This window comes from Malus domestica, chromosome 08 (genome assembly GCF_042453785.1).
Source record: "Malus domestica chromosome 08, GDT2T_hap1".
Lineage (NCBI taxonomy): Eukaryota > Viridiplantae > Streptophyta > Magnoliopsida > Rosales > Rosaceae > Malus > Malus domestica.
Genome location: NC_091668.1, coordinates 24,561,965 through 24,589,232, shown reverse-complemented (window position 1 = coordinate 24,589,232; position 27,268 = coordinate 24,561,965). Strand labels below are relative to the sequence as shown.

The 27,268-nt window shown below is 37.5% G+C and overlaps 2 protein-coding genes across 5 annotated transcripts; one reads left to right on the top strand and one right to left on the bottom strand.

Moving 5' to 3' along the window:
* The first annotated feature begins 296 nt into the window (after nt 1-296).
* LOC103441654 (phosphoribosylformylglycinamidine cyclo-ligase, chloroplastic/mitochondrial-like) lies at nt 297-2,746 on the top strand. The gene is made up of 8 exons (XM_008380343.4): nt 297-773; nt 888-982; nt 1,074-1,175; nt 1,270-1,329; nt 1,586-1,758; nt 1,858-1,960; nt 2,065-2,223; nt 2,355-2,746. The coding sequence occupies exons 1-8, from the start codon at nt 428-430 to the stop codon at nt 2,523-2,525; spliced, it is 1,209 nt and encodes a 402-aa protein (XP_008378565.3). The 5' UTR covers nt 297-427; the 3' UTR covers nt 2,526-2,746.
* Nucleotides 2,747-6,449: 3,703 nt separating this feature from the next.
* LOC103441656 (myosin-4-like) lies at nt 6,450-17,021 on the bottom strand. Of its 4 annotated transcripts, XR_011584009.1 has the most exons (10): nt 16,414-17,018; nt 16,233-16,342; nt 15,294-15,397; nt 15,031-15,168; nt 14,611-14,628; nt 14,476-14,540; nt 14,306-14,392; nt 14,132-14,209; nt 13,027-13,573; nt 6,450-6,815 (listed from the first exon to the last, which is right to left on the bottom strand). XR_011584009.1 is itself a non-coding variant. In XM_029107199.2 (9 exons), exons 4-9 carry the CDS (start codon nt 15,122-15,124, stop codon nt 13,355-13,357), a joined length of 561 nt encoding a protein of 186 aa, XP_028963032.2. In that variant the 5' UTR covers nt 15,125-15,168; nt 15,294-15,322; nt 16,233-16,342; nt 16,414-17,021; the 3' UTR covers nt 12,877-13,354. The 4 variants fall into 4 exon arrangements, 3 of the variants coding, with proteins under 3 accessions (XP_028963032.2, XP_028963033.1, XP_028963031.2); XM_029107199.2 differs by lacking the exon at nt 6,450-6,815 and having other exon boundaries at nt 12,877-13,573; nt 15,294-15,322; nt 16,414-17,021; XM_029107200.2 differs by lacking the exon at nt 6,450-6,815 and having other exon boundaries at nt 12,877-13,573; nt 14,306-14,344; nt 16,414-17,020.
* Between the last annotated feature and the right edge of the window lie 10,247 nt (nt 17,022-27,268).

Here is a 27,268-nt window from a genome sequence, read left to right as displayed (position 1 = left end):
AAGAAGTTTAGAACATTCCAGGTGTATTCAATTAGAAATTGAATTTAAAGAATTTGAGAAAGTTGAGGAATTAGAGGGAATTGGAGAGATTTCATAGTGTATTTTAAGCATCAACAAATCTCACCTCTTCCCATGAGATTTCCCATGAGATTTCAAGAGAATTGAATCAAAATTTTATATGGAATCTCTACAAATTAATTAAAATCCATAAAAATTAATGGATTTATAAATCTATTAAAATCTCTCAAATTCTCAATTGAATACACCCTAGCAAAAGCGCCTTTTTTGTTTTTTGGTTGAGAGGTAAATTTACGAAACAACAACCCTAGCCAAGGAGCCATTGCTTCAGCTCGCGTTTTATTCCCGCCACTCTCTCTTTGTGAGCTCAGTCGCTTTCGGCATAAACCCAGCTACTCACTCAGTTACCATGGTCTCCTCCTTGAAACCAAACACTCAGCTCTCTCGCTGCTTGCCCACTTCGCCCAGACCCTCTTTCTCCACCCCCAACTCCGCCCAAACCCAACTATGCACACTCCCACCTGGGTCTCACTCCGCCGCCTTCTCCGCCCTGTCCATGTCTTCCTCCCCCGAAACTTCCCGGAAAACCCACGTGCTTTCAGCCTCCAAAAACGAGTCCGGAGAAAGTGGCAGCGGCTATGACGGTCTGACGTATAAGGGCGCCGGTGTTGATATTGACGCCGGCGCGGAACTTGTTCGGCGAATTAAAAAAATGGCTCCCGGGATTGGAGGTTTTGGGGGTCTTTTCCCTTTCGGTACGAATATTGTTATTCTAGCTGTTTGAGTTTTTGATTACTTGGGGTGATCTGTGCTCTGTTTGTTTGAATTTTGGATTACTTTGGGCTGATGAACTTTTGTGGTGATTGCAGATGATAAATACCTTGTTGCCGGGACGGATGGCGTCGGGACGAAGCTTAAGCTTGCTTTCGATACTGGAATTCACGATACCATTGGTATTGATTTGGTAATGCTGATTTTGTTTTCAAGTGAATTGTCATGTGGTACACAATTGTCATCGATTTGTTACTTCTGTGCTAATTAATCTCGATTCGCAGGTTGCTATGAGTGTCAATGACATTGTTACTTCTGGTGCTAAGCCGTTATTTTTCCTTGATTACTATGCTACAAGCCGCCTCGATGTTGATCTTGCTGAAAAGGTAGAGCTCACAGTGCCTGAGTTGCTTGGGTTGTGTAAATACATATCACTGATTGAAGCTTACTCAAGTTTTGTGTTTGTTTTACCTTTTCTAGGTTGTAAAGGGTATTGTCGATGGTTGCCAACAATCTGACTGTGTTCTTTTAGGTGGAGAGGTACGCATGCTTAAGAATCAGTTCGTATGTTAATATGTATATCAAGCATATATTTTTGCTGTTTATTTGGATATATAGCATTTTGTCCCACACACATGTTAATACTTTGATAAGGTAGAGGCTCGCTGAATTGCATGTACCGAGCATATATAATTGCGGTTAATTTGTCTGTGTATGGTGTTTGTTCTTATTTTTTGCACATGTTATTACATATTTTGGATAAGGTAGGGCATCAATGAATTGCATATGTTTTCAGACTGCAGAGATGCCAGGATTTTATGCAGATGGTGAGTATGACCTCAGTGGTTTTGCTGTTGGAACTGTGAATAAAGATGCAGTGATTGATGGGAAAAACATTGTGGCTGGAGATGTCCTCGTTGGCCTACCCTCCAGTGGGGTTCATTCTAATGGTTTTTCTCTCGTAAGAAGGTTGGTCCTGTCAAATGAAATTAGTTCTTACTGGTTTTCATATGCTATTGTAACAGACGCAATTAGCCTGAAGAATTTTTTTCCGGTGTATCTTTGCAGGGTTCTGGCGCACAGCGGTCTTTCTCTGAAGGATCAGCTACCCGGAGAAGATATTACATTAGGTGAAGCTTTGATGGCCCCAACTGTGATATACGTTAAGCAGGTGACCGCTAAACCGTGCATCCAATTATTTTGCATCTTTGCTTATCATTGGGTGTTTTGCTAGTTGCTGAAAATGCTCTCTTTTTTTCCATGCACCAATAACAGGTCCTTGACATAATCAGCAAGGGAGGCGTAAAGGGGATAGCCCACATCACGGGGGGTGGTTTCACAGACAATATACCTCGAGTGTTTCCAAAAGGCCTGGGCGCTGTCATCTATAATGGTTCTTGGGAAGTCCCGGCTGTTTTCAAATGGATCCAAGAGGTATAAATATATATAACATCCAGCAAACCCAATTTCGGATTTCAAACTTGTATTATATAAATCTGTTTGAGCTGGCATCTTGAAACTATGAACTCTATTGTTTTCTGATTGTTTTTAATTTCTATCACTAGGCTGGAAGAATAGAAGAGGCCGAGATGATGCGAACGTTTAACATGGGTGTTGGGATGGTTCTTGTTGTGAGTCGAGAGGCAGCTCATAGAATACTTGAGGAGGCAAACGGAGCAAATAAAGCTTACCGCATTGGTGAGGTTGTACGTGGTGGAGGAGTTAGTTACAGTTGAAATGTCTAATGTCTGAATCCTGTTTTAATATTTGCCTTGTGAGCCAATTTGACAAGGTGAGGTACGAGGTAATGTAAGTGCGGCTTGGATTTTGCGGTTTATGTATCGTGACGTTCAGAAGTTCACTGGAATTTGTATGTCAGAGTTGTCATGAAAGGTTGAAATCACTATGTTCTGGTACAGCTTTGTTTAAGTTATGTAGTGATCGCTTTCACCGCTAATGTTCGAATTTGATTCTGAATCTCGTATTCAGTGTGCAAAAAATACCTTATCGGCACTGGTACGCCCTGCATTTTTCATGCCGATGCTTTCAGCTAACCGGTGAACAGTTACAGTAATAGGTATTATCCTTGTTATTAGCCGCATCCTTGCAAAGCATCGACTGGACTTCCATGATTGATCTAGGAGGCTCCAGGTCTTTCTCCTGCAACGGTTTCTTTCGAATCTTGGAGAATAAAAGACGAAAATCAGTCGCACTTCACAAAAATCACTACATAATTTAAGCATCCATACAGTATAGAGAATCGAACAACTTTGGGTTATGTGTTACGGTTGTTATTTCTGTTTCTAGGCTGGAGCCTTTTTTTTTTTTTTTAAATCAACTTTGGGTTCATGTCTTCTGTTTTGCAATTCTGGTAGATACTGGTGTTTGCCAAACAACTGTTCGTCTCTTTCTTGCAAAACATGGATGAGTAACGGAAACAAAAGACAACCCCATGGCTGGTCGAGCCTTCGCTCAATTCATTCAATTTCATTGGCCGTTGTAGCGTTGGCCCAACCCAATGCTCATTTCGGATGTTACCGCCATTTCCCTCCCTCTCTTGGTTTGGTAAAACTCTTTTGATCAAATCAAAAGTAAAGTGTATTACGTAGGAATCAACCATTCATACGATTCTTTGATACAAAGAAATCACAAAAAATGGTTCGGTGGGTTTGGCTTCGTGCCTTGGTGTCAAAACCAGGGTATCCCATTGCTTTGGTGAAAATTATTTGTTATTTGGTGGTGTGCTTGGAGGGATCCGCAATCCACCTATCTGTTTTGCGTTGTATATTGCATTCAAAGGTATTAAATTTATGCAATTGTTATGTAGACATCAAATAGGTCGCTCTTCTGTTTGAAATTTTTCCCTTTTGTTTTTTTGGCCCTCATGTTAGACGTTTTGTTTATGTGTTTAGATTGTTATTTTCTGTTTGTAGGCTCTGGAGCCTTCTTTTTTTAATCAATTTTGTGTTCATGTCTTCTGTTTTGCAATTCTGGTAGATACTGGTGCTTGCCAAACTCTTTGTCTCTTTCTTGCAGAACATGGATAAGTAAATTGCACGTTGTTTATAATTTTCATTGTTTTTTATTTTCTTGGTTTTGTGGGAATTTCTGATGTGTCGTTGCAATTTCCTCTTCATAGGATAAATGGAAAGCTTGCGTCCAACTCCTATTGATCGGTTAAGACCATATACGAAGGTGGACAAAATCAAAGTTCGAATATGCAGTATTTGGAAATCCACGATCCCAGGAACTGTTCAGAAATACACTTCCCTGCACTGTATATTAGGTTACGAAGCGGTGAGAAATCGTTGTTTGATTTCTTTAAACAAAAGTAGAGACAGTGACAATTAACTGAGTAGACTGCTCATCTCGGGATTGTGCATCCACCATCTGTTCCCTCTCTTCTTTTTCTTGTTTTTTTTCCCTCAATTTTTCGGCTTCTTCGCTTATGATTGACACGTGGCTTTTTCCGTCTCAATTTTTTTGTGCGCCCCTGGATTTTTGTTTACATCTTACCTGAAATAATTTAACTATTTTGATTCATTGTGTTTGCTTATGGTAACACTTTGATTAATGTGATGTTGTTTGTGTTGCGCATGATATGTGTTTTCATTTCTTTATCGACCGATTTTCTGACTTTTTTTTTTCCTCTTTTTTAATACAATGTGAAGCAACATGTTGTGGAGGGTTGTACACCGGATGTTGATCATGATGTTATGGCCTCCAAAATTGAGACCAGTGGATGCTAAGAAATCACCGATTTTCGGACTGCTAGAATTAGAAGACAATACAGGGTAGTGTTGCATGAAACTCAGGTTTTGTTCAGCTCAAAAACAGTGTTTTAAAAATTAATGAGCGTCTTCCCGCCTATCCCTCGCCATCGATTTTTTCTATAAGATTATAACACACTATATCCTCGCTTGAACATAGTTGATATTCTCACAAGTACTGTTAATGTATATGTGCATGTACATGGGTTAAAGTGTGTTTACATTTGTTTTCTAAAATGGACTTTAACGATCTGCATGTGTTTATCTTTTAAATAATAAGATGTCATTGGCTGTATAAGCGTTGTGCAACATCGTGAACCTAAACAGATTAATCAGAGGATTGCATACAAATGTGACGTCCGTATCCAAAAGATAAGGGTTTTTTTCTTATGGATGTTCTTCGCAATTCTTTTCAATATTTGTTACTTTGCTGCTGTAAAAAAAAAAAAAGTGAAAATTTTATTTGTTGTTCCCTTTGTCAACAGAAAAGAGGAACTGATGGTTACGTTGTGGGCAAACGTCAGAGAAGCTTTTTCTTCTTAGCCAACGAAGACTTTTTTTTTGCCAGCTGTTGTTGTTTTCACAAGTCTAAAACTGAAGCTCTACTTGGGTATTTTGTTTTCTTAAAAACTTATTTTTGGCTATTTATTTTGGTTTGTGCAGAAGTTGTTTTGTTTAAATTTTCTAGATGTTTCATTGTTCTGCAATCTATTATATGTCTTTGGCCCGATTTGTCGTTATATGTTTTCCTTCTTCTTCATCGATTAGTTTACAAGTATCTTAATACATGAGTGATTAGTCACCCCTACTGATCATTTTCTAACTTTATTTTCTTTTTTATTCAGCCATATGTGTTAAGTAGATTTGAGCATGGTCAGTTTTTTTATTAATAGTTTGAAAATGATCAATATTGTGTTATGAATGAGTTAGTTGGTTTGAAATGCATCACATCATAAAGCTGATTGTCCCAACATTTTAAAAAGAAGAGTATCTACGTATTGTTGGTTATCTTAAAAATAATGCCTCCCTCTTCAAAACAAGCAACGAGGATGAAGTTTTGCAGAATGCTAGAAAGGTTACGATTGATGAATTAGCTTCTTCAGATCCGGAGTTGCACAAGGTATAAAAACTAATTTTGGTTTTTTGTGTTCTCTCAAAATTTTGTATTTTTAACAAAACTAAATTATGTTGTTGTTCTGACTGTTACAAATGTGTGACAAAACATATTACAGGATGATACATTTATGTGTCGAGCATCTGTTAGCGTTTTGACACATGCTTTGATTGGTGGTACAGTGTTTACCCGAACTGTGTAAAACAGATGCACAAGGATCTAACCACCGGGTAGCTCATTTGCCAAAAACATCCTTACCAGATTCCAACGCCTTGGTAATGTTAAATCGAATATTTAAAGCGAGGCTACCAAAAATTTGCTCTTTCTTGGTGCTGTGTTGTTTGTTGTCATTAACTAATTGGAACAAATAAATATAGAGAAGGTTATTGACGTTCAGTACGGATATACAAATTTAGTTTGATAATTTACGCAATCACACTTTAAAAAATTTTAAATTTGGGATTATAAAGCATTTTTACAATGGATGTACAGAATGGTTGCTAAACAAGCTATTGTTCGAAAATTTATTTTTGTTATCATTGTCTTCTCTTTGCTTTGTGTTTTTGTCTGACTTAAGTCATGTAAACTTAAATCTTATAATTTTTTTCCTGCTGTGGCCAAAAAAAAAAAAAAAAAAAAAACTTCCCTTTGTTTCCTTTTCCTTTTTCTCTTTTCTTATATCTGGTTACATGTGATGGTTATATAATTCTATAAAGTTACCCTACATGTGTCTGTTTTGATTGTACTTTTTTACATATTGAGTTTGTGGCAATCTGTGACTCTCAAAAATCTCATCAAGTTCAGTTTCCAAATGTTGGTACAAAGTCAACCTCATTCTCTAAGATGAAGCAAATGGAACTTTTTGGCATGCCCTGTGACACACCCCGACCTAGATCGAGGCATGCTGACCATTACGTGAGGGTGACGTAGCCATGTGCGCAGTGCGGAAGTGATAAGGATATAGAAATGCGAGTGTCGAGATTTAGGTGTGATTACAAATAATCAGAGCGTAGATAGCCTAAGTGCAGTCCAGCAGGACAATACTAATTATACAATATTAGAGATGGTCCTACATTAGTGATAATCTGTCAGAACTGCCGTCGATTCCTCGTGAGCCACCAACAAGCAATCCTACCTAAAACCTGGAGGGGCGCAAAACAGAAAGTGTGAGTGGACAAAAACAAAGCTTTTCAAATCCATTTCAATTATCAAAAGTAGTAACCCCTAACCGTAAAACCTGTATAATTCCCAGAAAATAGCAGGCATGTCTATATCTCAAAATCACATTCGAAATAACAATTTCACAATCTGAAATGGTATGCCATCCGGAGTCACCTAACGTGACCTGTACGGCTAGATCTATAGCTCATCAACTGGTTTTCTGCACATAAGTCGGAACCACCTAAAGTTGTATGTACGACAGGTTAGGTGTAAATAAATACGCTCAAGTGCTACGATCACGTGAAGGCTGTGCGAAGTATCGCAAGTCACCTACGAGTCGGAATCACCTAATGTGGTCTGTACGACAGGCTAGCACCTGCCTTGGATCCAAGGTGAGCGTGTGGTGCGGGAGGTGAATGATCACGTGAAGGCTAGGCCCTGTCCTCAGGCGGAGCACTAACACCGAGGTGCAGGTTTATGAGCTCTAAATGCATCAAATGTAATCAGAACCATACAACTTACATCATCCACAATCTATAAACTCACCTGGAACTTACATGAGTGCCCTTAGCGTCAACAACAACATATGCAACTTCTAAATACATATTCTAAGTATAAAACATTTGGCATGGCATTTCCAAATTTTTCGATGTCCCACGCGCCGGCCAAGGCACGGCCACACGCATAGGCACGTGCCTGGCACGCTGGACGAAAACCCTAACAACATTTGGGAATATTCCGTTAAAAATCAGCATATACTGTTATTTTTACCTAACGCCGTAAGCATATTCCGTCAACTTTGACGGAATATTCTCCTCCTTCTTCCTTGGTTCGCTGGAGTTCGGCGCCAACCACCACTACTATTGCCGGATTCTGGGAAAATTTCAAACCTTAATATCTCATCCATTTTTCAACCAAAATTTATATCAATGTGAAGCTCAGGATGAAAGGAACATATCCTTACCACTTTTAGGTCCTAGAACCAATGGAATTTAGTCAGAAAAATCTCGATAGTCCGGCCACCCCTGCAACTCTTCGAACTCGAGTGTTCCGACATCCAAAATCCTCTAAAACTCTTCTATAAGCTTCGTGAAGAAGTTATAAGGCTCCCTAAGACCCTAAAACTCGACGAAACATCCGCGATCAAGACGGAGCAAATTACACCCCTTGCCGGAGCTCGGATATTTCAAGTTTCCGAGGTCCCCACGTCAAACTAAAGGTATGGTTTGACTCCTGAGCTTGCAAGGAGTCCAAATCTCGCCTCCATAGACTTGATCCGCGACTGGTGAAGCTCGTTGAGAGATTGACCGTACGATTGTACGGAAAAGGAAAGAAAATCCGAGAGGGAAGGAGAGAGAGAGTCAACGGGTGTGTATGTGGGTGTGTGGTCCAGATTGGTCACCATCTAAAATCCTTACATTCTAATTGAGTCCAACTAATTAGGACTTATCCATTTTTATCATTGTTAGCCAATAAATAATTATAAAAGTAACTTCATCATGGCTATAATCATATCCAGCACCGTTCCATGATTGTTATCAACCTTTAAAATCAAATTTAGCATCAATGTGTTTTGCCTCTATTTCCATCTCAACCACTAGCGGCTACAATTTTGTATTAATTACCGTTATCGATTGTTCTTAACATATGATCATCATATCCCAATACATCCACCATCGTTTTCCCCACCTTATGATATGTGAAATATTTATATTTGCACTCATTTTTATTTATTGCAAACAGAATTTGAATCTGTTTCAGTTTCCTACAACCAAATTGAAATCAATTTGAAAGAGCTACGTCTATTCGTCGTCTTCAAGGTATAACATTGATCACTCTCAACTTTTAATTTCTTTTTCAACTTTTTTTCCGTATGCATTTCTTCAATAGATATTGATATGGTCACTTACAGCATAAAAAAAACTTCATTTTTTTTTTTGTCAATATTTAAGTTTTTCTTAATTTTCTTCATGAACCACGTCAGCCCATAACTCTGTAACCATCCAAGTATAGAACTTATCCATTTTTATCATTGTGGTATCAATACAAATTTTCTCTTATTCTTTCAGGTGGTATTGGTTTTAAAACACAAGAAAAATTAAATTGATCCCATTGTTCTCTACACATCACTTTGGTCCCTGAGATTTGAAATCAATATAAGTGGTCCTTGAGATTGTCCATTAATGATTTTTATCATTGCATGAAAACAAATCTCCATTAAATAAGAATAAAATGACAAAAATACATGTTGGCCTATTGTTTGTTAAAATTGAGGCTATTTTTGTCATTTTGATCCTTATTTAACATAATTTTTTACGGAATGACTAAAATGATTGATGATGGACAATCTTAGTGACCACTCCTATTGATTTCAAATCTCATAAACTAAAGTGAAGAGTTATGCAAATATCAAGGACTATTTTGGCTAAAAACCCTTTTTTCAATGAAGAATCTTGGATCCCTTGACATTTATCCAATCGATAAATTCATGACATTCTTTTTGGTGAAACACTAAAGGTCCCGCCAATTTCTCTTTTATCATCATCAGCAAACTATTCTTATCATCTTGAGCCCAACTTCAGCCAGTCCACATTTACTAATGAAATGATTGTGACTGGGAAGGAAGGGTCATAAAATTAATGTTCAGTTCCTCTAATTAGTAATTATTAATCTTGTTTGGGAGAATGTAATTGAGTGGAAAATTTTATGGAGATGTTAATACTTGCCGTTTAATTGACCAAATTTCTCAAATTTCACTTTGTGTATCAATTCTATAACTGTAAACCTAATCTTTCTAGTTCCATCATTTCAGAATTACTTTGTATCCTTTCTTTTATTCGAGCGGTATTTTAATCTAATTCAATAACGAGAGGGAGATATCAAACTTGAGTGTAAGGAGGGCGCATATTTCTCAAGCCCTTTAGCTACCCCATGTCAGAAGATAAATTACTCATCCTTCACGTGTAATTGCTTCTAATCCCCTCAAAATTTACATTCATTCACCTTTACCCTCTAGCTATACTTTAAATTTACAAGTTATCCAATCCAATAGAATCCTAGGCACCAAAATCCCTCATCCAAACATATTGCTAAGAAGTTGAATATAGGATAATAATAATAACAACAATTATATAATGTAAACTGCTGTTAGAAAGATAATAAAAAAATAAAAATAAAAAAACACATTGGAAAAGCAGGTACTAATCACTTCATACACAGGCAATATGAACAGATATTTTCCACATCGTCAATAACAAGATCTATACTAGCACATTACATCAATACCAACAGATTATACACAAACTACGACAACTAATCAATGAAGAAATAACGGCTGAAAGCACTTAGGGAAGTCCCTAGTTTTCTGTTCACATGATCATCAACATTCCCACAAAGTCACAAAAATTGGTAGTTGTACAAATTTCTCTCCATAATACTACCCCACACGGTTAGCCCCAAAAAATTAAATTTTACACAGCTTGCCTTGATCCCAAAGGTTCCGAATCCGGAGTTTGTTGCTCAATTCAGTCCCATTAGCTTGTGCAACTTTTCTTATAAGGTACTTTCTAAAATCTTAGCCAATCGTCTTAAACCCCTCTTACCGAAGTTAATTTCTCCATTGCATAATGCTTTTGTAGCAGGCCGGCATATTCAAGATAATATTCTGATTGCCCATGAGATTTCCATTTCATGAAACTAAGAAGAACTAAGAGAAAGTTTGAACTGGGTATAAAGTTGGATATGAATAAAGCTTACGATAGTGTGGAGTGGGATTTCTTGGAGGAGGTTTTGGTCAACATGGGGTTCAATCGAAGATGAATTGATTTAATTATGAAGTGTGTGGTTACTGTTGATTTCTCCGTTATAATCAATGGCAAACCTGGTAGGAAATTTCTTCCTTCTCGTGGACTTCGGCAAGGGGATCCTCTCTCACCCTACCTTTTCTTGTTTGTAAGTGATGTTCTTGCTTTGCTAATTCAAAAAGTTGTGGATTTGGATTATATTGAAGGAATTAAAATTAGTTCAAATTGTCCAAGTATTTTGCATATGTTCTTTGCGGATGATACCTTGATTTTTCTCCAGGCCAATCAACAAAATTGCAGGAACATTATTAAGATTTTAAATGTTTATTGTGATGCTTCGTGCCAACAAGTTAGTCTTAATAAATCAAGTATGTATTTCAGTGCTAATACCCCAAGAAATGTAATGGAAGAATAGGGTGCTATTGGAATGCAAATTGTTGGTAATCCTGGTACTTATCTTGGTTTGCCAACAATTTGGGGTAGGTCTAAACGTCAAGCTTTGGGGTATATTAAGGATCGATTATTAAGGAAAATCCAGGGATAGAAACAGAAGTTGTTGTCTCATGCGGGAAAGAAGATGCTTATTAAAGCGGTTGCTCAAGCTGTACCAGTTTACCCAATGAATATTTTTAAATTTCCTGCAAGTATTTGTAAAGAATTTGACTCTCTTGTGGCTGGGTTTTGGTGGGGACAAAATTATGATGATAAAAAGATTCGCTGGGTTAGTTGGGATGTATTAGGTTTGCCAAAACAAGAGGGAGGTTTGGGTTTCAGGAACTTACAGGAGTTTAATGTGGCTTTGTTGGCTAAACAATGTTGGAGAATGGTGATGGAGCCGGAATCCTTATGGGTGAGAGTTATGAAGGCAAGATACTTTCTGAATTCATCATTTCTGGAAGCTAAAAAAAGGAAGTAGAGCTTCGTGGGCTTGGGCAAGCTTATTGGAAAGGAGAGAGATTTTATTGGGCGATGCTCAATGGCAGGTGATGAATAGTGAAACAATACGGTTATGGGTCGATCGATGGATTCCTTCATTACCAAATGGGCATCCTAATCCTTGTGAGGATTCTAATATAAACCCAAACCAAAATGTTGCTTCTATAATCCGGCCTTCCTCTCAAGAATGGGATCTTCAACCCATTAGTTCTTGCATCTCTAGAGGGAGCTTAATGAGATAAAAGAAATACAAATTGGGGATCCTTCCTGTAATGATAGATTAATTTGGCCTTTGGAGAAAAGGGGTGTCTATACGATGAAATCGGGTTATCATTGGATTCATGATAAGGAGTCTAATCGAAACCGGAGCTCTTCCTCCAGGCATCAATTAGTTGCCAAGTCTGGAAATGCATCTAGAAGCTGGAAATCCCTCCTAAAATTCGCACTTTTATGTGGAGAGTTCTCCATAGAGCTCTTGCTACAAGGTTGGCCCTCTTTAAGAGACGTGTTGCTGACTCTCCATTATGCCCCATTTGTAATGAGTAAGAGGAGACTGGAGCATATGTTTTTTCTTTGTCCATTGGTTGAACCTGTCTGGTTTGGAGAACAACTCAACTATAAGGTGAATAAACATGAAATTGATACTTTTAATAATTCGTTGCACTTTTTAATTGTGCATATCATGGGCAATAAGTAGGATAAAACATGAATTTTGTCACAAGTGGCGTTCACTTGTTGGAGTATTTGGAAAGAGAGATGTAATGCTATTTTCAATCAAAAGAGTGTGTCACCTTTGCAGGTTATTCACAAGATTAGATGTGCTTATGCTGCTTTTATGGAGGCTACTAGGAGAACTCAAAGGGCTATAAGCGGGATGCGGACAAGTTCAGACAACCATGGAAATCTACAAGGTAATTCTCAACCCATATCTGCTTGGTCTCCTCCTGTTTAAAGTAAATGTGGACACTAGCTGGAATGCTAACAACGAAGAAAGGAAATGTTGCAATGGTGATTCGAGATTTGAATGGTAAGTTTGTTGCTGCAAGGAAATTATGTATATCGGCTTCAAGCGTTCAAGTGGCGGAGGCTAAGGTAATTTTGGAGGGATGTATGCCTGCCAAGAACTTGGAGCTAGACAAAATCATTATGGAATCTGATTCAAAGGAAGTAATTTTAAGTTTATGTGATTCCACTTTCAATGGCAGGATTTAGGGTGACACAAAGTTGTGGTTTGTGTCGGGTCTTTATTCCCTTTGTCACTCTGTTGTAGTTTATTATGTTATGTTTGTGGGTTGGTCCTTGCTTTGATCTCCCTTGTATCTTTATTGGCTTTGCCCTGGTTATAAATCCAGTTTACCAAAAAAAAAAATACTACCCCACACCAAATTCACCGATATTTGATGCCATATATGTAAACAGAGGAGAAGTTAATGAAGAAGGAGAGGTAGCTTACTGAGAAGGTTCCTTTCTTCAATCATCCTCTTAGGTATCTCCTTCTTGGTCCATCATGAGACGGTGATTGATCATCTAAAACAAGATATTACAATGCTCTTGAGCCTATCTTTCCCCACCATTTTCTCCGTCGCTTTTCCTCCTGTGTGCCAAATTTTATGAAGCTTTGTCTTTGTCTCCCGTAATCTTGCCTTGTACTCTTTCTTCCAGGGACCAGGACTCAAAGCGGTGTTCAGGTTTTCGTAGATCTTCCTCAGGATTCATATTTGCAGCTGACCGCCCAGGTTAAACCTCAACTAGAGCTTTCGTATCATCACCGAATATCTGTCTCACTGCTCGAATTCCCTCAACAGATTGCTGACTGCATTTGAACTGCCGTTAGCCTGACACCCTGCTCCATTAAAGGGTGTGCTTGCACCAGGAGTTCCAGGTCCCAAAGATGTGGCTTCTTCAGAATCGTAGCAGGGTGATGAAACAGAACCTAGTCTTCCAGGTTGACCAGCAGTATTGTCAGATGCAAAACTCCTTCTGGCTACAGAAAGACTCGTCTGCATAATAATAAGGAGCATTAAAGGTGATACAAAGTTCAAGCTCAGTAGAAGAGCTGGCCACATACTTGATAACGAAATCCACCAGATTCTTTTCAAAGAACTAATCAGCAGATTCACATAATGGCTTTAACGAAAGAGGCAAATACTTTGATCACTTCAGAAAAGCACCCTTCTTACTTTGCAATGGGAGAAGAGCGCCCAATGAATTTTACAATTAAGAATCAATTAGAACATTACAAGTGAAATGGATAGTTGAGGGGTTTTCCTCCAGCTGAGCTATTGAAGTGTTTCTTTAAAAAAATATAAAGAAAACAGAAGACTAATACCACCAAATTCATAGCTTTTATAGCTATCATGCAATGTGGAACTCTATTAAGATATCGTAAGCATTCAAATCAAGGTAAAGCAAACATGTAAAGGCACAACCCCTCATTGTCATAAATTATACGAGTTGATTTGAATGTCATATATACTATACAGTGAAGATGAATCTAATGAACTTGTGATGAAAAATTAGCAGGTCAATGATATAGAAGGCTTAAATCAATGAAATACCTTCTCAAATAGATTCAAGCATTCTTGATTGTCTTGAAAATCAACTTTAGTCCAATCAACCCCATCCAATTCACATTCCTGAAGTAAAAGGATTGTCACAATTCAAACGTTTAGTCATAACATGTAGCCTGACACTAAGTAACCTTAATGCTACATTGCACTTGAGATGCTCACCTCCTGCTCAAGCTTATATAATTGTCGGTTGAAATGTTGCTGCAGCCTCTCATTTGCATAATCAATACACATTTGTTCAAAGCCGTTCTTTGAAAAATAGCCCTTAAGATCATTACTAAATACACAAATCTTATTGCAAACATCACCAAAAGTGAAGTATATATTATTACCTGGAATGACTCAAACCCGTAAATACCAAGTATACTGATGGATCTCCCAGTACAGCATTTCCCCACTGCAAGTGACTAGTTAATTTGTTCTACAAGCCAGTCAAACAAGCTCACAAAGATAAATTTTGCCAATACCTTTCTTGCAACAATTGCCTGAATACAAGAGAAAGAAAGAAAATCAAGAGAAGTTACTCATATGTCGGCATCTATTCAAGTGTAGGTCCAAAAGTAATATATGTTTGACCTAACAAAACAAACACATTCTGAGACCGCAGATAGTTGACATGGAATGAAATCAGAAACTGAGGAAAATCTCAGACAAAACTTGGGATAGACAAAATCTTAAAGGTCACACTCTTAACACTGCTCAATAATATGACTGCAGTTGTGGACCTAAAAATGCCATTCCAGTGATGCAGTTAATGACCAAATAGAAAAGCTAAGTAGTTAGAACTATCACTAAAAATCCAAGCCAGGAATGCAACTGGCTTAGAATCAGCATTGTATGCAAAAGTTCCCACGGAAAGATCACCAAGTGAATGACCCGTATATTACCTTCATCAGCCAACACTTCCACATGCTTCTCATTGTCAATTGCTTGAAATGATATGTTTCCCAGCCATAACACTGCGGCCAGCAATGAAAGCATGTGTTCTTGATCTTCCTTACAGACTTGAACAACATCAGCACTTCCTGAGAAGATGCGAAAACAATAAAACAAGGAAGAAAGTGACACTTTGGTTATAGAAGGAACAAACCAGAAAAGAAAGTGTATTGACTGCTTGAATGGTGATATAAACAACTATCTGTTTACTTACCAGAAGTATATGAAACTTCCGCGCATCACCTACACCATCAATTTCCAAACAATCACTCTGATTAAGATACTTGTACTCACTAGCCCTTTTAACGTTTAGCCTCACTGCAATTAAAAACAAACAATGATTCCCTAATACTTGCACAGAAGAACTGTTGAAGGTTCTAATTTTGTAAAATAACCAACAACAACAACAAAGCCTTTTCCCACTAAGTGGGGTCGGCTATATGAATCCTAGAACGCCATTGCGCTCGGTTTTGTGTCATGTCCTCCGTTAGATCCAAGTACTCAAGTCTTTTCTTAGGGTCTCTTCCAAAGTTTTCCTAGGTCTTCCTCTACCCCTTCGGCCCTGAACCTCTGTCCCGTAGTCACATTTTCGAACCGGAGCGTCAGTAGGCCTTCTTTGCACATGTCCAAACCACCGGAACCGATTTTCTCTCATATTTCCTTCAATTTTGGCTACTCCTACTTTACCTCGGATATCCTCATTCCCAATCTTATCCTTTCTCGTGTGCCCATACATCCCATGAAGCATCCTCATCTCCGCTACACCCATTTTGTGTATGTGTTGATGCTTCACCGCCCAACATTCTGTGCCATTTAAGCAAGGGCCATTACTCATAACTGATCATTGCTAATTATCATATGAACCAGTTGTAAAAAGCAATCAAGAAGACTGGAAAAAGTCAACTCAATGCTTCTACTAACACGCCATGTTCTAAGAGACGCTAGGTGCTAGTTAGGCGGGGGGCTAGGACTTAGTGCCTAGGCGGACTAGACGGATTTAAGTTAATTTATTACATATCATAAAATAAGTGTCTATTTAAAATATACATAATTGCAATACATAAATTGCAAAATACAATAACATGTAGACTAAAAAGTATTAAAACATATTGGAGACATGAGAAATAAGCATATAATTGCAATTAACGCTTACCCCATAAGTGTCCGCCGCTGTACGGGTCGTTCGCTGCAGCTTGGTGTAAAAGGTCCCTCACAAACTCTACTGCTCGAGAGCCATCTGCAGGAAGATCTCGGAGAATGATGCTGCAAATAAAAATCTGTTAGCAGAAGAATGACTTCATATTGCAAAAATATTACATTATATTTTGACTTACTGGTCTGATCCAGACCCCGCAGCTGCTGGCCACCCCCATTATCATCCTTTGTAAAGGAGCTGGTCCTCCAGCTCGGCGACCGCTCAGCCACCGTCGTCGAAGCGTCCTTTTTGCTTTTTCAAGCCTACTGCTTGTAAACCTGAGTCTCTCATGGCATTTTTGGACCCAAAAATCATTTGGGTTCTCAAAACTCCATTCCGGTTCCTATTGACGAATAGCAAACAACCCTTTATATTTTTAAAATTTTCCCATGTATTTTCTTCTTGCCGCATTCCTACTGCTGTAAATCTGACTCAGAAAGTTGATTTCCTACGGCTGTAAATCTGCTCTTCGTCAATAGGAACCGGAAAGGAGTTTTGAGAACCCAAATGATTTTTGTAAAGGCACTTACCACCCCCCATTATCATCCTTTGTAAAGGCACTGGTGAAGCCATGACATTGTAGATCTGCTGGTGAGAACTGTTAAGATCCCAGCCAACGACCAGGGCACCGGCGGGATCACAACACCTAAACTGGTAAGCCATAAATGCCGCTCTATGGCAAACTCATCATCTGTTATTAATAATATAGTATTTTAGGAACCAACAAACTGATGTCATATTAAAAGAAAATAGACAATGATTGGTAAAAGAAAAACCCAGAAAATAAAAATAAAAATTTTACCTCTTCACGAACCTGCTTGAGCATCAGCCACCAACTTCCGGTTACGCCGTTCATGGTCATGTAAATGTCGCCCCATCCCCAATGCAGCTTCGGGCATGATTCGCTGAGAATAAATCCCCATAAATCACAGAGCCTAGAATCACACGGGACGACCAATATCGCTTATGCGCACTCTACAGATATACTTGTAGCCATGGATTCTAGGCTCTCTGATTTATGGGGATTTATTCTCAACGAATCATGCCCGAATCTGCATTGGGGGTGGGGCGACATTTACATGACCATGAACGGCATAACCGGAAGTTGGTGGCTGATGCTCAAGCAGGTTCGGAAACCCTCTGAGTCAAAAATACTGAATACAAAACACAAACGCATAACTAGCAAATTTAGCTAACCAAACTCATTCTTGTACTAATTTAACAATCTAGAAAATAAAGAGTAAAGCACTCTTATTAAGAAGTATGATCAAAAGGTTGAAATTCAAAATTATATACACGTTTCGATTCAGTTCTGAATGGTTATAGCAACATGAAAACCATAACTGGTATTAACAGTTCGGCCCGATTGTTTTGAGTTAATTTTGGTCCCATAAAACTGAGAACATGAAAGAATTAAAAATATAATTATATAATTAACCCTATTAATATGAATTAATTAAAAGAAAGAAAGAAAATTAAGCATTTGTCAAGCTCCCACACACACATGTATATAATGCATTGTATTACATTATGGTACATTTTTTTTAGTGCCATTTAGAGAAATCAGACCAAAAGGTCTTCTTTCCCTTTGGAAACGAAAATTGGATTGTTTTGCACCAAGTGATTCACGGACACATGAAAAAAGCAGCTTGCATTAATTAGGGGCAGACGGTTTGCTTGCTCGGCAAGTTTTTTGGGGTGACCAGTCAACAAGCAGCGAACATGCAGTGTTTGTGCGCTGTGAATATGAAGTGGACACGCGCTTTGGAGCGCGTGATTTGTTACACTGGCTTCTCACCTTTTATGTGATGGGATATATATCATATGTGTATGCATGCCAACCATTGTCATGGAAGGAGAATCACATTTCAACTTAACCTTCTCTCCTTTTTTTTTAATTCAATTTTATTTATTTATAAATAATCCTTAAAGTATCTGTGATTTATATCTTCAGTGTAATTTTGCACATTAAAAAAAATACACAATTTTTTTTAGTCTCATTCACTCTTATATTTAATTTCTTTTATGTTGTTTTTGTTTGAGTTATTCCAGGATAGTCAACAATAAATAAATGTATTTAAGGTGGCTTGGACATGCTAACCGAAGACCTATAGATACTCCCGTTAAAAATGCGATTGTGAGATAGAGACTCATGACAAAGGGATAGAGAAATGACCTATGAAGACCTGGAAAGAGACTATAAGATACATGAAGCACTTGGATCTAACGGAGAACTTAGCGCAACACCGTTCGTAGTTACGTTCTAGGATTCATACCATCGACTCCACTTAATGGGATAAAATTTTGTTGTTGTTGGCGGACTTATATTGTTCTTAAATCCATACATTCGTCCACTAATAAGAATGCAACCCTATTAATATGATTTTTTTTTTTTGAGAATTATTAATATGAATTAATTAAAGAAAATGAGAGAAAATTAAGCATTTGTCAGGCTCCCACACACATCTCTAATCTCTAATATTAGAAAGCCAGAAGACTACTTTGGTGTCTCAAGGCTTGACAAAAAAAATTTGGACTAAAACACCCATAAAACAAAAAAAATCTAAAACTGATAGAATTTGATACATATAAAAGCGCAAGGGCAATTTTGTCAGAAAAATTAAAATTTGTTAATAAAAGATAATAAAGAGAGAAAAAGGGAACGTGTTGATCAAACTCCTCCTCCATTTTAGGAGACATAATAAGAAAATAAAAAACCAACGTCGAAAGAGGGGTAGATAAAAAGTTGGATAATTATCTTCCTATTTTAAAAACTAAGAGATAATTATCCTCTTAAATTGAGCAGTTATAATTTTGACACGTTGAAAAAAAAAATTGGTGTTCAAATTTGAAACTGCAATTAGCAATTGCAATTGGTTTTAATCCTTTCCCACAAAAACTAAATCGTCTTCACTCTCAGGTATGGTACTTTGATGTTTGATTTATTTTTAATTTCCCTTTTTATCATTAACTCCATATTTGATCAAATATATAGGGGTGATTGGTGAACCCCCAATGAATGATGCGTTTTCAATATATGAGTTGGTGGTTTCACAGGAAAAATACGGAAGAGGGGCAACTAATAGTTCCATTATTTTGGGTAACTTCGTTTAATTTTTTTTTCCCTCCTGCCCATGAATTAATTTTAATTAATTTACCATAAATGTTCACTTAAGGTTTCTAGGAAAATAAGGGTCTGTTTAGTATTCTACTTGAATCCAACTTTTTAAACTCAAAAACAATTTTCAAGTTTTGGGCCTTAAAAACTTGTTTGGTAAGATTATTTTCAAAAATTGAACTCAAGACTAACTTAAAAATATAGTATATTCTCTAAAAACAAAAAATGAGTTAGAGTTTTTAAACTTAAACCCAATTTTTTTTCTTTCTCCCTCCTCCCCTCTCACTCCAAATCTATCTCTCTTTTTTCTTCTTTCTCTCTCATCTTTTTCTTTTTTTACCTTTTTCGTCTCTCTTTCCATCCGCTTTCTTCATTCTCTCACTCATCTTCCTCTCTATCTCGTTCGATCCTCTCTCTTCTTTCTCTTTCCTTCAATCATCTCTTACTTTCTTTCCTCCTCTCTCCTCTTTCTCCCTATCCTACAACCCCCTCTTTTTAGATCTCCTTGTTTAGTTTAATTCGTAAGATTTAAAAATTTTAAATCACAAACCAATCAAGTTTTTGAGTCTTAAAGAAAATTATTTTCAAGAAATGTTCTTAAGAAATGATTTGAGAAATGATAAAAAATTTCAAATAGGATAACAAACAAGTCAAGTTTGAACTTTTTTATTTGTGTAATCAGTTCTGAAGTTTGTTTCACAAGGAAAATATGGAAGAAGGAAGACAAATAGCGGAAGAAGAGGGAATCGAAATAGTTTTGAGTCATCCTTTTCTGTTTTGAGTAACATAGTTTCATCTCTTTTCATTTTGCCTTCCGTCCATGATTTTGGTTTTAACTAATATAAACAAAATGTTCATTTTTTGTTCTTAGGTAATTAAAGTTTGGACCTTTTGTTCTTAGGTAAATTACACTTATGTTTGTCGATTCATCAAATTCTCTGTCAAGTCAGTATTTTCATTTTCTTTGTTTCTTTGAATGTGTAGAAGGATAAAGATTTGAATGGAAGCAGAGCCACAAATAAAGATATTCACATTCTCCCAAACTTTTTCTTCGTCATTATGTGTTCTCGAATTTGGAATTTGGTCTATTAATATTTAGTATTTTTGTATAGCTATTTCATGTTCTCCACTATGGAGTTTTTGTGTGTGCTAATTAATCAATTTTATTTGTCTTTGTTTATGGAAAATGTCTACAGCAGCAACGATGATATTCCGCATAAAATGGCACATCTTGGCGGTTGGGAAATCGACAAGCAGGGACTAGTAAGCCAACTTCACACCTATTGCACTTAAAGAAGGGGAATTCTCCAGTCTAATGTTGTTGCTATTTTGATCCTCCACGTAGCGGATTTCACCCAAGTAACCTTGTGCATTTCATATGATATTTCTCAAATATTTTGAGATTTTGCTGCAAGTGTAAACGGTTAGTATGAAGTTGCTATTGTTACTTTTTTTTGTGTCTCTTGCACATTGTTTATTTTGTTTATCGTCCACATATATGAATAAATAAGATGATAAGAAATGTGTTGTTAGTTGGGAAAGAGGAGCAAATGAAGCGAAACAAAAAGGTTATATGGAGACTTGACTGATGTTTAAGAAATGTGTTCGTTTTCTTTTGTTTCTCTTGCCATATCTATAGTCTATATGTTTCTTCTTTATGTGTTTCTGATTCTGATATTGTGTCTCTTTTGCAGAGCATGTGGTGTGGAAACACACCAGCGGGGCCTCACATACGAGTAGATAGTGTTGATATCTTTAGTCACCAGGGAGATTAACTGGTAAGAGGTTTTAACAAAGGCTTCGACAATAGTAGATTCATTAATGATGCCATGTACAACTCTTTGAATTTATAAGAGCTATACGTAAAGTTACAATGATCGTATCAAATCATCATACAATCAGTTGTTTATTAAAATATTATATTTTCTATTTTTAAACATATGTAACTATATTTGAATAGACTAACGTATGTAACTATATTTGAAAAAGAATTTGTAGTTTGATTGCAAACAATGTTAAGCAACAAAAAAGAATTTGTAGTTTCATGAGGAACCATTAATTCACCAAGGATTTGAAGCAGCAAAAGAGAATACAGAATCACCAAAGCATCTTGAGGACTTTTTTTTTTTGTAAACAATGTGTCTTTCTTCGTTCGTTGATGCGTGTTATTTTTTATATGCTAGCTTTTTTCATGTAATTTTGTTGTTCAACATATTCAATTGGGGTGGTTTTTCCTTTCCTTTACAAACTATTTGATTTGGTTTGTATCATTGTTTGTTTTAATAGGCACAAGAGGCCTACACTGGCGTTCTATGTCACATCCCGACCTGGGCCCCCATCACATCCCGGGCTCGACTCCACCGTAGCATGATATTGTCCGCTTTGAGCCCCGACCACGCCCTCATGGTTTTTTTTTTTGGGAACTCACACGAGAATTTCCCAGTGGGTTACCCATCCTGGGATTGCTCTCGCGTTAACTCACTTAACTTCGGAACTCGAAGCCAGTGAGCTCCCAAAAAGCCTCGTGCTAGGTAGAGATGAGAATGTACATATAAGGCTTAGAGGATCCACTTCCTTGGACGATGTGGGATGTTACATTCTACCAATTTTTTATATTTTTAATAATCTTAATTATGCTTTTACGTGTAGAATATAATATGACAACAAGATAAATGTGAAAATTTGCTACCAGTAGAAAATAAAAGAAGAAATTACACATTATGGATTAATCTAAAGTAAAAATAGAGGGAGTTAGAGCTAGATTACAAATAAACATCGGATATTTAAAAGATTTTAGGACCACGCAACGCCCTTAATAAATAAAAGCCTAACAAAGGAAGAAATCAATAGATAAATTACACATTATGGATTAATCTAAAGTAAAAGATATAAGGACTTTGAGCAAGAAACTTTGTACGTAGTTATGCGTGATGTAAAAAATGACTTTTGCACGAGCAAGGCATGAAGAACAAGTATGAATTGTTTTTGTAGTAAAGATGTCCTTACGTATGCATAGATGTGAAAGGAAAAAAAAAACTCTGAATGCTGCGCATAGCGTGCCGTGATGTAAAAAAGGTCTTTCGCACACGCAAAGCGCATGTAGAAAGGCTAGTGAATATAGTACAAGGAAACAAAAATTGGATTGTTTTGCACCAAGTGAGTAACGGACACTTGAAAAAAGGGACCAGGATCCTCCCCGGATCCTTCGGATTCCGTGTGAATCAACTTATCCTGACCCTTGAGCACACATTCTACGGCCCGAAATTATTTAAAATTATTTTCCTTTTTTTTTCAGCCGTTCTCCGTTCTCTGGCCTTCCAAAAACCAAGGATCAAGCCATCAAATAACCCAGAAGTGCAAAAGACTTGTCATACTCAAGAATTATTCCATCAATTTTCCAAAAAACCACAAATAAAATCCTTATTGGCTGCAGTGCTTTCAAGCAAGAATAGGGAAAAACAAGACGGAAATGGAGTTGGGAAAATTTTCAAGGGCAAATCCATAGATGAAGAATTTTGAATTCTTAGAAATTGAAGACGGAGAACTCTTGAGTCTCACACACCACCATCGCTCCGACTTTGAACAAACGGACTCCGCCGGTGGCTCCAATCACCGCCCGCCAGCTCTTTCGCCTTCCTTCTCCTCTGCTCCTGGCTGCTATGTCGAAGCTTCCGTTCTTTCTTATTCTTCTCATTTCAGTTCGTTCCCACCATACGTAGAGATTCTGAGCTTGAACTTCTCAATTATTCATGTTGCCCTCTAGTTAAATTCTTCATTTGATTCAACTGGGTGCTTTCTTTTTAGTCTCACTTGTTTGTTTTCCGCTGTTGTCAAATGTAAATTACAGTCCTATTTGTCAATCAACGAGCATTGCCACAGAACAAGTTTGTCAGTTATTATTCCAATACTGCCCCGATTGGCACAATGGATTGATTTGTTAGATAGAAATAATAAGGGAGCATGCCTAAGTTTATTTTTTTATTTTTTGTTTATTTTTTGTTTTCACAAACTGTATGATAATCTTTAATAAATTACAGGGAGAAGGATTTAAATATGAAACCTAGGATGCGAGGGCAAATATTAAACAAATCGCTATACAAACCCGTATGTGCCAAATTCATGCTACATATAGCATGAAAAACCAAGCAATGAAGTAGAAACAGTTATTCCGGGAAATCAAGTAAAACTCAATATAATATCAATACAAAACCAACAAGAAGGATCCAACAGGTGGATATCACAAATCCCACAGTATTTCATTGTCAAACCGTAATTGTAGCATCTCATATCGTTCATGGGAGTGGATCATGTAAGCCTTATATGTACATTATTATCTCTACCTAACACGAGGATTTTTGGGAGCTCACTGGCTTCGGGTTCTATCGGAACTCCAAAATTAAGCGAGTTTGGGGGAATGGGTGACCTACTGGGAAGTTCTCGTGTGAGTTCCTAGAAACAAAACCGTGAGGGCGTGGTAAGGGCCCAAAGCGGACAATATCGTGCTACGGTGGAGTCGAGTCCGGGATGTGGTGGGGGTCCGGGCCGGGATGTGACAATTTGGTATCATAGCCAATCCCTGGGCCGAAGTGTGCTGACGAGGACGCCGAGCCCTTAAAGGGGGTGGATTGTAAGATCCCACATCGTCCAGGGGTGTGGATCTTGTAAACCTTATATGTACATTCTCATCTCTACCTATCACGAGGCCTTTTGGGAGCCCACTAGCTTCGGATTCCGTAGGAACTCCGAAATTAAGCGACTTCACGCGAGAGCAATCCTAGGATTGGTGACCCACTGGGAAGTTCTCGTGTGAGTTCTCATAAACAAAACCGTGAGGGCGTGGTCGGGGCCCAAAGCGAACAATATCGTGCTACGATGGAGTCGAGCCCGAGATGTGGTGGGGGCCCGAGCTAGGATATGACAGTAATAAATAAGAGAATAGTCACTTGGCATCAATGAAACGCTTGTAAATCACATCACCAATCAAACAAATAGGGTATGCTCATCAAACAATACAGACACATAAGCTCATTTAGAGATATCCTGACATGAAAAAATTTTGGACAAAAACAATCCTAAAACAAAAAAAACTTAAAACTGATAGAATTTGATACATATAAAAGCGCAAGGGCAATTTTGTTAGAAAAATTATAATTTGTTAATAAAAGATAATAAAGATAGAAAAAGGGAACGTGCTGATCAAACTCCTCCTCCATTTTAGGAGACATAATAAGAAAATAAAAAACCAAAGTGGGAAGAGGGGTAGATAAAAAGTTGGATAATTATCTTGCTATTTTAAAAACTAGGAGATAATTATCCTCTTAATGTCACATCCCGACCCGGGCCCCCACCATAATCCGGGCTCGATTCCACTGTATCACGATATTATCTGATTTGGGCCTCGACCATGCCCTCACGGTTTTGTTTCTAAGAACTCACACGAGAACTTCTCAGTGGGTCACCCATCATGGGAATGCTCTCGCACGAACTCGCTTAAGTTTGGAGTTCCGATGGAACCCGAAGCCAATGAGCTCCCAAAAGGCCTTGTGCTAGGTAGAGATGGGAATATACATATAAGGCTTACATGATACATATAAGGCTTACATGATCCACTCCCCCTGGGTGATGTGGGATCTTATAATCCATCCCCTTAAGGGCACGACGTCCTCGTCGGCACACTTCCGGCCAAGGATTGGCTATGGTACCAAATTGTCACATCCCGACCCAGGCCTCCACCACAACTCGGGCTCAACTCCATCGTAGCACGATATTGTCCATTTTGGGCCCCGACCACACCGTCACGGCCACCACAACCCGGGCTCAACTCCGCCGTAGCACGATATTATCCATTTTTGGCTCAACTCCGCCATAGCATGATATTGTCCGTTTTGGGCCTTGACCACGCCCTCACGACCACCACAACTTGAGCTCGACTCCCCTGTAACACGATATTGTCCGCTTTGGGCCCCGGCCACGCCCTCACGGTTTTGTTTCTGGGAACTCACGAGCAACTTCCTAGTGGGTCACCCATCCTGGAATGCTACAGCCCCATTCTCACTTAACTTCAGAGTTTTTATAGAACCCGAAACCAATGAGCTCCCAAAAGGCTTCGTGCTAATTGGAGGTGTGAATTTACATATAAGGCTTACAGGATCCACTCCCACGAGCGATGTGGGATCTTACACTTAAACTAAGCGGTTATAATTTTGACACGTTGAAAAAAAAATTGGCGTTCAAATTTGAAACTGCAATTAGCAGTTGCAATTGGTTTTATTCCTTTCCTGCAAAAACTAAATCGTCTTCACTCACAGGTATGGTGCTTTGATGTTTGATTTATTTTTAATTTCCCTTTTTATCATTAACTCCAGATTTGATCAAATATATAGGGGTGATTGGTGAACCCCCAATGAATGATGCGTTTTCAATATATGAGTTGGTGGTTTCACATGAAAAATACGGAAGAGGGGCAACTAATAGTTCCATTATTTTGGGTAACTTCATTTAATTTTTTTTCCCATATGTCCATGAATTAATTTTAATTAATTTACTATAAATGTTCACTTAAGGTTTCTGGGAAAATAAGGGTTTGTTTGGTATTTTACTTGAATCCAACTTTTTAAACTCAAAAACAATTTTCAAGTTTTAGGCCTTAAAAACTTGTTTGGTAGGACTATTTTCAAAAATTGAACTCAAGACTAACTTAAAATTTTAGTATATTTTCTAAAAACATAAAAAATGAGTTAGAATTTTTAAACTTAAACTCACTTTTTTTTCTCTCCCTCCTCCCCTCTCACTCCAAATCTGTCTCTCTTTCCTTGTTTCTCTCTCCTCTTTTATTTTTTTTACCTTTTTCGTCTCTCTTCCAATCCGCTCTCTTTATTATCTCAGTTCTTTCTCTCGCTCATCTTCCTCTCTATCTCGTTTGATCCTCTATCTTCTTTCTCTTTCCTTCAATCATCCCTTACTTTCTTTCCTCATCTCTCATCTTTCTCCCTATCATGTAACCCCCTCTTTTTAGATCTCTTTATCTAGTTTAAGTTGTAAAATTTAAAAAAATTTAAATCTCAAACCAATCAAGTTTTTGAGTCTTAAAGAAAATTATTTTCAAGAAATGTTCTTAAGAAATGATTTGAGAAATGATAAAAAATTTCAAATAGGATAACAAACAGGTCCTAAAAGTTTGAACTTTTTTATTTGTGTAATCAGTTTTGAAGTTTGTTTCACAAGGAAAATTTGCTACCAGTAAAAAATAAAAGAAGAAATCAACAGAGAAATTACACATTATGGATTAATTTAAAGTAAAAATAAAGGGAGTTAGAGCTAGATTACAAATAAACATCGGATATTTAAAAGATTTTAGAGTCACACATGGCCCTTAATAAATAAAAGCCTAACAAAGGAAGAAATCAATAGATAAATTACACATTATGGATTAATCTAAAGTAAAAGATAGAAGGACTTTGAGAAAGAAACTCTGTACGTAGCTACCTGTATGTGCCAAATTCATGCTCTATATAGTATGAAAAACCAAGCAATGAAGTAGAGACAATTATTCCGAGAAATCAAGTAAAACTCAATATAATATCAATACAAAACCAACAAGAAGGATCCAACAGGTGGCTATGACAAATCCCACAGTATTTCATTGTCAAACTGTAATAAATAAGAGAATAATCCCTTGGCATCAGTGAAAAGCTGTAAATCACATCATCAATTAAACAATTAAGGTATGCTCATCAAACAATACAAACACACAAGCTCATCTAGAGATGTCCTGACATAAAACATGCTGGGTGTATAAGGTGTATAAGGTTAACGATGCATGTGAAGATACACGTGAAGTCGATCCCTTGGTAAGGCGGATTGGAATACAAGTACC

Excerpts from the sequence above, each read along its gene's own strand:
- LOC103441654 (XM_008380343.4), top strand. The coding sequence starts at position 428 with ATGGTCTCCTCCTTGAAACCAAACACTCAGCTCTCTCGCTGCTTGCCC. Across the intron at positions 774-887 it reads TGGGGGTCTTTTCCCTTTCG|ATGATAAATACCTTGTTGCC; the intron begins GTACGAATATTG and ends TGGTGATTGCAG. Across the intron at positions 2,224-2,354 it reads TTTTCAAATGGATCCAAGAG|GCTGGAAGAATAGAAGAGGC; the intron begins GTATAAATATAT and ends TTCTATCACTAG.
- LOC103441656 (XM_029107199.2), bottom strand. The coding sequence starts at position 15,124 with ATGCTTTCATTGCTGGCCGCAGTGTTATGGCTGGGAAACATATCATTT. Across the intron at positions 14,210-14,305 it reads TATATAAGCTTGAGCAGGAG|GAATGTGAATTGGATGGGGT; the intron begins GTGAGCATCTCA and ends CTTTTACTTCAG. Across the intron at positions 13,574-14,131 it reads GCTTGAATCTATTTGAGAAG|ACGAGTCTTTCTGTAGCCAG; the intron begins GTATTTCATTGA and ends ATTATTATGCAG.